This window comes from Meles meles, chromosome 9 (assembly GCF_922984935.1).
Source record: "Meles meles chromosome 9, mMelMel3.1 paternal haplotype, whole genome shotgun sequence".
NCBI lineage: Eukaryota > Metazoa > Chordata > Mammalia > Carnivora > Mustelidae > Meles > Meles meles.
In genome coordinates this window covers 97,210,779-97,224,566 of record NC_060074.1, presented here as the reverse complement: position 1 = coordinate 97,224,566, position 13,788 = coordinate 97,210,779, and the positions used below count along the sequence as shown (strand labels likewise).

At 55.1% G+C, this 13,788-nt stretch overlaps 1 protein-coding gene across 1 annotated transcript in view; it reads right to left on the bottom strand.

Moving 5' to 3' along the window:
• Positions 1-1,054: 1,054 nt before the first annotated feature.
• The window catches only part of TMEM163 (transmembrane protein 163), a 220,315-nt gene continuing 207,581 nt past the window's right edge, over positions 1,055-13,788 (bottom strand). The window contains exons 6-8 of the mRNA XM_046018619.1: positions 11,436-11,547; positions 3,087-3,228; positions 1,055-1,868 (exon numbers count right to left, since the gene is read on the bottom strand). Of these exons, the coding sequence (XP_045874575.1) occupies positions 1,808-1,868; positions 3,087-3,228; positions 11,436-11,547 (315 nt within the window). The 3' untranslated portion in view covers positions 1,055-1,807. The remainder of the gene's footprint in view (positions 1,869-3,086; positions 3,229-11,435; positions 11,548-13,788) is intronic.

Below are 13,788 nucleotides of genomic sequence, written 5' to 3'. Positions count from 1 at the left end.
TTCGCAGACACCCTGCAGGAAACACTGATGAGAAGGTATGTGGCAGGAGTGGGGAGGGAACGGTTTTACCCTCGAGGAGTCTTTCCCTTAGGTGCATCCACTGACACTCGCTTCAGAGCCGCTCCCCCCCCCGCCCCCGGTCCTGCATTGAACTGGAGAGAGGACTGGTAGGCTCTTCTTGCGGGGAGCGGGGAGTGCAGAGAGATACCCTGGAAAGAAGGAAGGTCATGTCCATGCCCACACCAAGGGCTTGTCTGAAATAATGCTGGCGAGTGATGGCCGGCCTCTCGGAAGCCAGCAGAACTCTTGGCTACTGCCTGGAACGCAGACACCATGCAGTTCCCGTCACGCCTCTGTGGGGCTCAAGTCCCCACACGTGCCAGTCAAAACTGGAGTGCTTCCGTTTGGGGGGTACTCCATCACAGCTTCCTCTCCTGAAGCTTCCTCAGCGTATGCCAGACACGGAACAGAAATCTTTCGAATCTTGCATTGCCCAGACCTGCTCGTACAGTCAGCTCTTTTTTCCACGTGACCTCTTAACATCCCAGGCAACACTCCTCAAAATGCCTTCCAAGGAACCACGTGGGACGTGTCAGATTGAATCAAGGTCAGTGACGCCTCAGAATGAACCACCTCCCCTCAGTGAGCCAGAGACAGCCCCCCAGCACACCACCAAATCACCGTGCAGCCCCTGCCCCACCTCACAGGGCCCACAGCGCCCCTCGGGACGGTCCTTCAGGGTCTCCCCCCTCACCGCCGAGGGACCCCGTCCACAACAGAAAACCCGCCCGGGACAGTGAGAACGCTGCAAGATAACCTCCCCGTACCATACAAAACAGGTAAAGGTCTTTATTGGTCGGACACTGTCGCCTGGACAAGCAGCAGCTCCGGAGGTACAGGATGTTGTGTGCTGGGGGAACATTTTTACAGAGTCTATACCTAACGTTACATTAACAGAGAACATCTTGTTCCTTACAGAGGGGCACGCCATCTCTAACAGACTGTAATGTACCATTACCACTTAACACAGCATATAGATATATGCATATATGGATAGATTATATAATTATTTATTACAAATAAACTGTCGTTTCACATCTCTCAAAAATGGATCCTGTTTTTACATGTAGGTTCAGGTTCTGAATGTACAAGACAGGGTCATGTGCTTAGTTCAACCATGCAAAGCTCATACGTGGGTCATGAAGTACTTTAAAAATAGAATGGTCTCCTTTTGGACAAATCTGTTTAGAGTCAGGATTAGTAAAACAGTATGAAACTAATGAAATACCTTGATAGAAATTAGGAAGTGATCTGTACTGATGGTTCTGGGCATGTCAAGGGGAGAGGGACTAAAGGGACGGTCTTCCCTTAGAATCTGCCAGGAGACACGAGACTCTGGACCGGGAGGGGCTACCGGGGGTCCAGAGGAGGTGGGTCTGGTCACTTGCTATCCATTTCAGGCTTAGAGCACCGCAGAGGAACTTTCTGCCAAGTAGAGATCTTACCTTACCCACAAGAACCTTTTTTACTGCAGAGAATAGAAAAAGGTCAGTTCTCGCTGGAGGAGGGGGTGCAGCCGTCCCCCCTCCTGTGCCCTTTGTCCTAACACAGTTGGGGGCAGTGGAGCAAGGGGGAGCGGTGCCGACTGACCTGCTGGGCAGACCTTGTTCCCATGAACACAAACTTGCCAACAAAGAAACTGGATGTTCAATGAAATATTGGCACCATCTGCCTGTGTAGAAACCTCGTCGTCCTGATGGTCTTGGTGCGGACGCAGAGCAGCCGGCCCGGGCCCCGCTGGCCACCGTCACTCAAACATCTCATAGTGGCGGGTCTGCCTCACCCTGGGCACCATGTCGATGAGGAGTCTGCAGAAAGGAAACACTGGGGTCACCGCCTTGCGGGCTTGGAGAAGGAAGCAGAGGGCTTTTTAGAAACTCATTTCTATACCATGAAATTAAACCTTTTCAAGTAAACAGTTCAGTGCATTTCAGTATGTCCAAAGGTTGTACAAACCATAACCACCATCTAATTCCAGAACCTGTCACCCCAAGAAGAAACCCCATGCCCACCTGCAGTCATTCCCCAGACCCCTGCAACCTGCTGATCTACTTCTAGTCTCCCTGCTCTGGCCTCTCCTGGGTATGTCCTCTACATGGAACCACCTAACCCATGGCCTTTTCTGACCGGCTGCTTGCATCTCGTTCCGTGTTTTCAAGGTTCATCCACGCTGTGGCCTGAAGCAATGCTTCATTCTTCTCAGGGCTGAGGAATACGCTGTGATACAGCTCTCCTACAGTGATCCGTTCATCCATTTAACAGACTTCTGGGTTGTGCCTACTTTTTGGCTACCATCAGTAACGTTGCTGTGATCACTCATGCAGGAGTCATTACGGGACACGTGTCTTCCTCTCCCTGGAGTAGACACCAAAGAGTGACACCTGCTGGGTCAAATGGGAACTCCAGCATTGAACAGGGCGTGGGACGACTCTGCTGTCTCCACAGCAGCCGTTCCATGGTCCATTCCCACCTGGCCAACCCTGATGGTCCGTCTTCCTTATTACAGCTGTCCTCGTGGGAGGCAGGAAGCGCCTTAACAATTAAAAACCCAGTGCCTTTCCCAAACGGTTCTCCCGAAGGCCGACTCCAGCCTGGATGCTGGAACACAGTGATGCCTGCACAGCGCTTCCTCAGTGACAGGACTCGGGCTGGGTTTACCCCCGAGTGTGGCCCTTCTGCAGTGACACGTTCCTTTCGGAAAAAATGCTCTAAGTGGGGTCTGGCGGAGTGGTGCTGCTGGGCCCTGCCCCCTGGAGCACCCCCGGGGCAGGAGGCACGTGACCTGTGAGGACACCCCACAAACATGCCTTGCCTATGTATCACTATCTATCTCGTGAAAGGGAAAGAAAGACCACAGAGTGAGGAAAAGGTTGTGTGCCACAAAAATGCTGGGCCCCTGCTGGGGGTGTTTCTAGTCTCCTGAACTCACCCGGGCTCAGCGGGGTCAAAGGGGCAAGGCGTGACAGTCAAGAGTGCCAACTCAGGCACTCGTGGCTCCTGGGGAGCGGAGACAAAGGAGCACTTACTTGACCCCATAGGCAAAGATGGTGAGGCCGATCAGCACACCGATGCTGCCGTCCAGGTACCAGACCGCCGCGTTATGCTTGAACACCTCCGCGCTCAAAAGGATGGAGAAGCCCATCACGCCGCCCACAAGGGAGTTAAACCCTGGAGAAACAGCAAGGAGAGGCTGTGGGCAGGGCCAGGAGAACTTTCTTAGTCACCTGTGAGACACCCCCCTCCCCATGCCAGGAGTGCCTCCACATCCCAGACTCCCATCCCTGCTGAGCCCGCAGGGTCTGGGCCAGTGTCTGCAGCCAGGAGATGTTCAGATCCTCAGCGACTCGAATGTCTGTAGGCCCGAGGACCGAGCCGGGTTAAGCAGAGAGGTGAAACACCATGACCAGAGGGGACCCAGGTTGAGGGCGAGGCTGGGACTTCCCCGCACCCACATCCCTTCCCTCCAGAGCCTCCTGTCAGCTGAGCAATTTCACTGTCCAGAAGAGGAAGTGCGGAGTCTAGAATTTGCGGCGGGGTGGCAGAAAAGGCAATCAAACAGAACTGGGGCAAACAGATACTGACCAGCCTCTCCTCTCACTTAGGGCACCGCCTTTGGTCCCCACTTCATTTGACCTCTGAGTTTTCAAAAGCCACATGGGAAAGAATAGCTCAGAATGGCTGTTGGGGGCCCAGCAAGTGTGAGCCACAGAAGGCCTCGCCGCCCCCAGCACAGCCACAGCTTGGAGAGAAGCTCTGGGTCCACGCACCTCCCCCATAACGTCCCCCCCACTGCGGTGCTGGGGCAGTCACACATGGGGAGCTGGACTCCGAAGAGAGAGCTTTGAGATGAAGAGCAGGGGAGAGTAGGACCGAGGTGAGCAAAACCTGGGGCGGACCTCTTTCTCAGGACCCAGGGGGTGGCCTCTGGTAGGCCACTCTCCAATATCAGGAACCAGCTGGATGGCTGACCTCTGTCTGGGACCCTCTTCTCTTCCTTCAGTCTGTCCCCTCCGCACTCCAGCTCTCAGCTGATGCTACGACCTGGACCCACGTGGAGCATGTAGGTACAGACGATCCTACCTCACCTTCCCCCACCCGCCCCGCCACAAACCACCATCCATGCTGCCTGCTGCCCACCCCTGTCTGCAGCTGCTGTCCCTGCGTACAGCTGCATCCCCCCCCCCCCCCCCGGGAGAAATCTCCTCCCCGCCAGCCCCAGGCCTTCTTCCTGGACCTCAGCGCACTCCCACTGCACCCCTCCCACTCCAGCACGACAGCCCTGAGGTCATCGATGACCTAGCTGCCACCTGCCCCGGTTCATAACCTACGCTCCTCGTTGCATGGCTGGCTGCCCTCTCTCAACTCCAGCCATCCCTTCCTGGTCTCTGCTGCTGGGTCCTTCTCTCCCCTGGGAGTTCCCCATTGAGAGACCCCAGTGTGGCGAGGGCAGGCACTCAGCCAGGGGGAGGAAGAGTCCCACCACTGCACAGGGGAACCCCTGGGGGGAGAGGCCTCCCCCTGGCCGAATGCCTGCCCTCCCCACACCGGGGTCTCTCAACTGGCTCTTGGGCCGGGTCTTTCTGCTGAACTGCAGACCCACTCCCAAGCATCTCAGACTGAACATCTTCAAAGCCAAAAATCCCAATTTCTGTCCTGAAACACCTCACCCTCTCGCTACCTTCTCTGTAAATGGTGCCACCATCCACCTGCAGCGGCCAAAAATCAAAGAGCCCGTCCTTAACACCTCTCACACCCAAAATGTGTCCAGTCCCAGGTCTACCCCATCTGTGGAGTGATCCTTCCAGCTGTTGCCTCCCCAACTCTGCCTCTCACCACCACCTGACCCCAGGGCACCTGCCCCTTGACCACACCCCTGCAACAGCCTCTCAGCACCTTCCCTGCTTCTCCCCTGCCCACTCCTCCCTTCCCCCATAGAAAGCAGCTAAAGGCCTCAAGTAGCAAAGCTGCCCAATTTTGAATCCCATCCAAACTCCTCAAGGCTGGCACAGACTAGTTACCCCGCGCCACACACTGACCTTCCCATCTGCTGTGCTCCAACCACACGGCACCCGCAGCCACAGCCGCCAACCATGGCCTCCCCCATGGCCTCCAGACTCACCCTCCCTCTGTCATCCCGCACCTCTCTTCCTGGGCTCTCCCACACTGCCTCCTGCCCGGGCTGAACCTGCAGAGCCCACAGTGATTCCTCCCCCCGCCGCCCTGCCCACACCCGACCTTCTCGTTCTTGCCCCTGCTACTCCCCCAGAGCGCTTCCCATCCTAGCAAGGGATTTTTACTCTTTTTCTTTTTACAGACATCTCTTTCTTCCCCGCTGGAAGCATAAGCTGAAGGACAGGGACTGGGTCTCTCTCGATGTATTCCAAGTCCCAGAACGGGCTGGCACTTCTCAGGGGCTCAGCGGATTGCCACATCAATGAATGCATGATAGATGGGGGCATGGCTTCAGCTGTGGGAAGAGGGCTCCCACTGAGCAGCAGCCCGGCTGAGCAGACCCGAGAGAGAGGAAGCCATCCCTGCCTGGGCTCCAGGGACCCCCCAGCCCAGGCAGGGTCTGTGGCTAGGGCCCTGGAGAGACTGCCCCTGAGGGGGAGGTGTAGAGCGGAGGCAGAGCGTACACTCATGGCAGGTGGAGCCCGAGGCTCCCCAGAGAGTCAGCCTCCCCACTCCCTTCTCAGGGCTGGTCACAGTTCATCCCTGGAGAAGATTTCCAACCCAACCTCACCAGAAAAATAGTGGTGGAGACTGGGAAAGGCAGACACCTCCACCTTCCTCCCATCTGGGGGCCATGTCCTCTGACGGCCAGCCTGGGGAACTGCGGTGAGAGGGAAGCCAGGACTTGCAGGGAGCTGGGAGCTGGCGAGGGCTCTTCGGGCTGTGGCCTGTCCCAGCACTCCCGTGTCTAGCCGGGCCAGCCCTGCCCGTCGCCCACAGTGCACCTCCACTCTTCACCGGCTGAGGCCTCCTCTGATGGCCAGCCAGCCTAAGAGCTTGTCCTGGGTGCCCCGAAGACAGCAGGAGAGCAGAGGCTGGATGGTGACCTCTGCTTCGCCAGAGATGTGTCCCACCTGCTCCAATTCCCGGGTCCCAAACTCCACTCTTCCACTTCCAGCAGTGGAGGCGAGGGACAGATGGGCCCTGCCCCAGGTTGCCTCCTGGCTTCCCCTCGTCTGAGTGGCCCCTGCATGGTTCGTGTCTATGGCTTCCCCATGCTCACCTAGTTCTGGAAGATGAAGAAACGGGCTCAGCAGCTTTTCAATCTCCACTCTCCAGGCAGCTCTGGAGCAGACTCTAAAGCCTGGGTTTCAAAAGCATCACAGCCCCCCTGCAGCCAGGCTGAGTCCATCCCCTCCCTGACACATGGAACACGCTGGCCCTTTCTCCCTCCCTGACGACCCATGGTTTCGTCCTCTGTAGCCCCATCCTCGGTTCTGCCTCCACACCTCCCCCAGGAGGGGAACAGCGGGTCCTGAGAAGCGGGGGCCGTATCTCCTGCCTGTCTTCTGATCCATCGGGATCCTCTCTCCCCTCTCCCATGATGAGAAGCTGGCATTTACCCTCTTCTGGCGGTCCCTTGAGTCCTTCCTGTCTTTTGTAATACCTGGAATCAGGGCAGTCCTCTTAAAAAAAGAAAAAGGCTCTGCAGTTCACAGCTTTTCTCAGAAGGCCACCAACAGCACCGGCAGAGTCCGTTACTCTGTCCCAGGCTATCTGGGCTGGAGTTTACACCTTGGGCATTCTCGGCATGGGGGAGTTTTAGTTCTGCGGGACTAGAACCAAGGGGAAGACACGGGGGAGATGGACACTGCCCCAGGGTAGCCTGGAATCATTTGCTCCCAGCTCCTTCTTCATCAGGGGCAGGCGGAGCCTTCCGAGAAGCTCAGAGAGGCTGCAGAGCAGGTGAGGGTCCCCTCGCCGGCCACTAGATGTCCCCTCAGCTCCAGCAAGTCAGTCCACTCCGCAGGGCCCACCCTCTGCACACAGCTCACAGAAAGAGCCTCGACTGACTCGGCTCCACTCACCTCCACGGGCCACAGAGCTGGACATAGTCAGCCCCACCTCTCCTAAGCCCGAGCAGGAACGCGGGACAAGGGCCCAGGGGCTAGGATACAAAAGGGACAGGCTTCCCAGCCAGCGTCCCACAAGAGCCCGGAGTTCCCAGCCCTGCCCCCCCCCCCCCAGACCTCCCATCTTCAACTCTGGCACACAAAGCCCTGTGGATCAGTCACTTCTAGGCGCTGTCACCACCCCCTCCACCCAGCCTCACAGCTTGTCCCTGTCCCCTTGGTTGAAACCGGAGCTGTCGTCAAGAGCAAATGCTGTTGTTGATGGCAGAACTGAATTATCACTTCAGAGGCTCTCCTGATCAGAGGCTCTCCCCGTCTGGCCTCAATGACTAGGGAAGGATCTGTAGAATTGGGCACATTCATTTTAAGCAGAAAGTTCTGACTGAAGTTCATGTGCCGAAAAACCATCCCAGCCTCATGGCATTTCAGAAGTTGGGGAATGAGGAACGTGGACCCAGGCCCCTCCGCTCGGACAGATTTCCATCTGTGGCCGCAGGAACACTGTGGGCTCGGAACCTCCCCCAGGACCTCTCCACAGTCCCCCTCCGCCCCACTGGTACCTTTGCTTGCTGTGCAAAACCATTCTACCTCAAAAACACAAAGCCAACCTCGGCCTCGCGCTGACAACAGAAATCGCACGTTGACGGAATATTCAGAGCAACAAAGCCAAGTTAGACGAGATGGGTCTGACAGTGGGAGTGTCTGGAATTGGCCCACACCTGCTGTCTCGCTCTCCCTGAAGGTCCGCTCCCCCGCTGTCAGGACACAACCCAGCGACAAAGGATCTGGTGGAGTCAGCCTGACCGCGTTCACGCACTGCATGTCCACGGGAAGGGCCATCAGCCCAGGGGACCAATAAGGCCTGCCCTCCCTCCCTGCACAGGAAGCCGTGAGATGAACTTGCTTCCCTCCTTGAGAGGAGCCCTTGGCTTGGCCCCAGCCCCGGGGCCAGACCAGAAGAGGGGCGTGCCCAGGCCGGCAGCCACCAGGGATGCCCTCCAGAGCCAGCCCTGCAGGAGACCCCGGACATTAAAGATAGGCATGGCTCCTGAAGCCCATCCGGCCCCCGCCTCCCAAAGAGAGGGAAGGAGAGGAGATAGTTACCCACAGCTCCCTACATCTCGTCAGTGCAGGAGTACAACCGGGAGCCCAGACAACACAATTAGCAGGAGGCCGTAACGACTGCCGCATCGTCTGCCGGCACTCCAGCCAAGCAGGGGACCGCAGAGCTCACCGACCGGCCAGGGGCCCCTATGGGTAACAGGCTTGGGGATGGGGTGGCCGGCTGTCTTGGCTCTTCGCTATAGGCTCCCTGTCCTTCTGTGTCTCCCTCTCATCGGCCCTGATGACCATTCCGCCCTGAGCCCCGGTTTACAGATCCTGCCTCAGCTTCCTCAAATCCACTCCCCCCCATTCTCCACCTCTCTGCCCCGATTCTGTCTCAGCCCCTGCCACCCCGTGGCTCCCTAGACTTCTCCCATCTCAGCTCTCTTTCCCTCCGCTCTGCCCCACCTAGACAGCCAGAGGGCTCTTTAGAAAACATCGATCGTGTCACCATGTGTTAAATACTGAACAAAACATCCAGAATCCTACTGTGGACTCCATGTCCGTGTCCCTCACCCAGCGTGCCCCCTGATACCCCAGATTCTGTCCCACCACGACTCCCAAGATGGCTCCCCCTGCTTCCTGCCTCTGGGTGGAACAGTTTCCTCTCAAACCATCTACTTCCCTTTGTCACGACCCCTGCCTGGTTCAAGACTGTGATGGAAACACTGCTTGTGTGTAGCTGGCTTTGTGTGTGAAGATTATAAAGTTATTCATTAGGGACGCCTGGGTGGCTCAGTCAGTTAAGCGTCTGCCTTCGTCTCAGGTCATGATCCCAGGCTTCTGGGATCGAGTCCCGCATCGGGCTCCCTGCTCAGCGGGAAGCCTGCTCCTCCCTCTGCCTCTGCCTGCCGTTCCCCCTGCTTGTGTGCTCACTCTCTCTCTCTGACAAGTAAATAAATAAAATTGTTTTTAAAAAGTTATTCATTTAGGGGCGCCTGGGTGGCTCAGTGGGTTAAGGCCTCTGCCTTCGACTCAGGTCATGATCCCAGGGTCCTGGGATTGAGCCCCACATCGGGCTCTCTGCTCAGCAGGGAGCCTGCTTCCTCCTCTCTCTCTGCCTGCCTCTCTGCCTAGTGTGATTTCTCTCTGTCCAATAAATAAAATTAAAAAAAAAAGTTATTCATTTAAGAAAATACTAATCACTGTGGCCTTCTGCGTAAACCATATAAAGTGGTAGGAAGTGAGAAGGACACGGAAGCCTCAATAGAAACCACCTGGAGTATCTAACAGGAAGGAAGACTGCTGTCAGGGCAGAGAGCCCCTTGTCCTGAGCCCCAGGATCGTGGCTGGAGGGGCAGGGCTGACTGCTGGGTCCACAGCCAGGCTCCTGGCGCGGGGGCACATTGTGCGTCTCCACTGCAATCGGGTGAACAGAAAAAATGCTGCTGCTCTGCAGGCCAGCGGGCTTGTGTCTCAAGCAAAGACAGAAAGAAGAGCCCCTGGTCAGTACTGACCACAGGGAGCCCAGAGCGCTGCGCTGACGGGTGCAGCCTCCCTCAGGCCTGCCTGCCCCGACCCGTGGGCTCCAGGCAAAGAGATGCGGAGAGGGAGGCACAGAACCGCCGCTGGAGGTGCCTCGGGCCAGCCAGGCCTCTGCTCTTTGTTCAGGCTTCCGGGGCCCTGGCAGAGCAGCGTGCCTCTGAGCAACCACACGCAGAGCCCTGCCTAATGCCCGCCCGGCCTGCAGCTCTCAGCCAAGCACGGCCTGGGCTATTCCTCCCCAAGGGAAGGAAGACGCCAGGTCCAAAGGAGACATTTTCTTTGCCGGGTTAGAAAACACCAGACCACAAAGATCATGGGGAATAAAGACTCCTCCTCAGATTCTGGGTCTGCCCCCAAAGAGGAAAACCCTTTCGGGCCAGGGTCTGACTGGGCCGTACACTCGGCTCCACTTAATGCAGATAGCCTGGAAAGCCCCGGCGTCTCAGCGGTGACAGAGCCCTCAGAAGACGCACAGGCTGGGGCCTCAGGCACGCAGGCAGCGTTCTCACGGACAGAACCACCGGCTCGTCAGATCGGGCCCTGGGAGAGAGCCGTTCATTTACCCCCGAGGGGTTCTCTAAGGGGCAAATGCACTTCTGGGGACCAGGCAGGAGCCTGCATGACCATGGGACAGAAACCTGACAGAGCTGGCTCTGATTCTGTGTCAGACGCTGGTCTCCGGGGCCGGCACAGAAGAGCTCTGTGCAGCCCACCTGGCCCCGTGCTCCCTTGGCACCGTGCTGTCCCAGCTGCAAACACGCCGACTGATGCCGGCTGGGTCCTGCCTTTCCCCAGCTGCCCCTGCCCCTGCCCCGGGTTCCACCTGGGAGCTTGAGAAGCCAGGCTGGGCCTCCCACTGATTGAAAGTCAGGGAAGAGGACGGCTCAGTCCCAGTCGCTGCTCCCCTTACTGCCTTAAGTGGCTTTTGCTGTGGTGTCATATGGGCAAAGGGCCTCCACAGCCCCCGACAGCCCTGCCTTGCCACCAGCAGGTGCTGCGGAATGTGGTATTTGAGCAAGACTAGAGAAGCTGGTGGTCAAAAGGTCACGTAAGAGCACTGTGACACTGTGTCCTGGTCCCTTGCCTGGGCCGTGAAGGCAGCACCCGATCTCAGCGTACACCGCACAGACTGACGCACTGGTGTAATGACGACTTCCTGGACCCCACCTCCAGCTCCCAGCATCAGACTCTTCCGGGGCTCGGGCTCTGGAATCTGAACTTTTTTTTTTTTTTTTTTTTAAGATTTTATTTATTTATTTGACAGAGAGAGAGATTACAAGTAGGCAGAGAGGCAGACAGAGAGAGAGGAGGAAGCAGGCTCCCTGTGGAGCAGAGAGCCCGATGCGGGGCTCGATCCCAGGACCCTGAGATCATGACCTGAGCCGAAGGCAGCGGCTCAACCCACCGAGCCACCCAGGCGCCCCTGGAATCTGAACTTTTAACAAACAGCACAGTCTTGGGAGCCCTGACCCACTGTTAAGAGGTCAGAGTGGAGGTGATTCATGAAATTTATTAAATTCCCAGGGTACAAGACAACTGCCCTGATATGGGAACCCTGAGAATCATTAAACAGCTTGCAGAGGGGAGGAGAGTGAGGAACAGATTCCAAACTGTTCAGCTCTTCTGCAGGACAAGCAACTGAACAACACCTTTCCATGTGAGCTCAGCCCCCCAAGGATCAGGCACACTGGCCTTACTCACCATCTGTTATGAGTGCTCTGCTGGTCAGAACCTTCCCCAGCATAAACTTCAACACAGCCAGGATACTGCAAAGGATCCCACTTAAAATGGAGACGCTGAACAGGAAGTCATCCTAGAAGAGAAAGTTCCAGATTTCAACAGTTCGCTTCCTGCTAGAACAGATTACCTGCAAACCATTTGCCTTAAGGATCAGCTTTGCTCCCTGAACAAAAGATCAATTGGGTATGCTGCCACCAGGTGGCAGTATCTTGGTCGGTCTCATAGGTTCGCTAGTTACCTGTGTCACTGGCAATTGGAAAAGATGATCAAAAACAGATAATCCAGATTTATATTCCCTTGGACAACTGAGTATTCCTCTTCCTGTAGGAGATTTCCCTTCAAATTCTTCTGCCAAAATGTCTGGCAATCACTGATCAATAATGTAACTGGAATGCTAAACACAGTGCTTGCTATGTGTGGTTTTTCACAAACAGTTCAAAAAGCAGCTGGGGAATATGGGAACATATAAGTACACCACTGGACTAAGAACACTTCAACACAGAGCTACAGGGCCAACTATGGACGAAGCTACTTACAACCGTGTTTCTTCCTTAAATTCACACAAAGCAATTAGAAGTTCAAATATAGCCTTCAAGGTGCAGAAAAGGCAGCTAAAAATAAAGTCTGCTATTGACGTTATCAAACCACTTCCTATAAGTTTTGACCTTAACTTTGCAAGCAATGAGTGAGTCACACACGCAAAAGCCAGCATCACCATCTCGTGACATTAGAGCCCACGACGCTCCTCAGTCTGGAGCTCCTGTGCATCATGAGACACAGCCTCCAGATTCTCTCCAGTACTGAAATGCAACTGCCAGCAGAAGTCTGATAAAGCATCACGTATACAAAAGAAGTAAGATTCCTTAAGCATCTTATTACCCAGACTCACTAACCTAGTGCCAGAAAGCTGGGAAGAAGGAAGACCGCCTGTTTTCCTGGCTTCAAAACTGAACACAATCATTTGAAAAATCACCTCCCCGGAAACAAGATATCTGCAAGGCATCAGAGCATCTCCCTCAGAATACTGATCAATGGTGGTTGGCCTTAACATATGTCCCCAGAGCCTTTGCTAATCCTTCTTCTATGAGGTGCAGCTGAATTCCCTCCTCCCTGAGTGTGGGCTGGGCTCGTGACGGGTATCTAACAAGTAGGGTATGGTAAGGGGAAAATAGTAACTTTGCAGGGGAGAAGCCTGGCAAGGGATCTAAGCCAAGTGATCAAGATTAACAGGACCATTAATGAGTCCTGCCTATATGATGTGCTTCCTGATATAAGATGACAGGACAAGAAGAACAGGTCTTGGTGTTCTACCCAAAAATCCATAACCCCAGCTCAATCTTGAAAAAAAGCAAATGAACCCACGTGGAGGGACAGTCTACAAAATACCTGAGCACTACTGTTCACACACGTCAAGGTCATGAAAGATAAAGAACAACCAAGAACGTGTCGCAAATTGGAAACTATGGAGACAGAGGTCTAAACTATGCCCTGATACCTTCATTCCACCCCACAATCTACTCAGTTCATACATATCACTACCTGTACTGTCCTGGACCGGATCCTGGAATGGAAAAAGGGTATTAAGTGGAAATGCTAGGAAAACTGGAATGGAGCCTGGAGTTTTGGTAATAGCCCAGTAATCTCGGAGTTTGGGCAAACGTGTCCTGGTTGTCTTTGTGAGATGTCAATGTGAGGGGAGGCTGGATGAAAGAGATACGGGAAATCTCTGTAACGTCTTTGCAACTCTTTTACCTAACATTATTTCAAACTTTAAAGTTCTTTAAAAGGATCACCTCACTGAATTTTATTACTATGATTACTCTTATTATTATCATTTTCACCTCCTCAAATCATCAGTAAGGACCATGCCAAACCTAGCCTCTTGGCAGATCCCAAGTCCCTGCTGTGCAGGAGGTGACAAAGCAGGGTCCACGAGGGGGAGGACAGGGTGTGGGCAAGGATCTCCAAATCACAGCTCCTTTTCTGCAGGGACTCACTCTCATCCTGGGTGTCGGCACCTGCAGGCTCTAAGGCAACATATCAACACAGACCCAGTGCTGACAGGATTCAGAAAACTGAAGTTGAGAGACTGACAGAGTCAAGCACTTTGAGACCCCAAATTCAGAGGTTGAATTCTTGCTTTGCTCAACCCTTACACCTGAAACCTTTCGGATTCCATTCAATCTGTTGGCAAAGCCCTCATCCCTAAATTCCCAGATGTAGAGAGAGTCTGCATTCACCCCATCTAAATCCCAAGGAGCTGGGGCACCCCCCATGCATCTTGAGACAAGCCACGATAGCTTTGGCTGTCCTC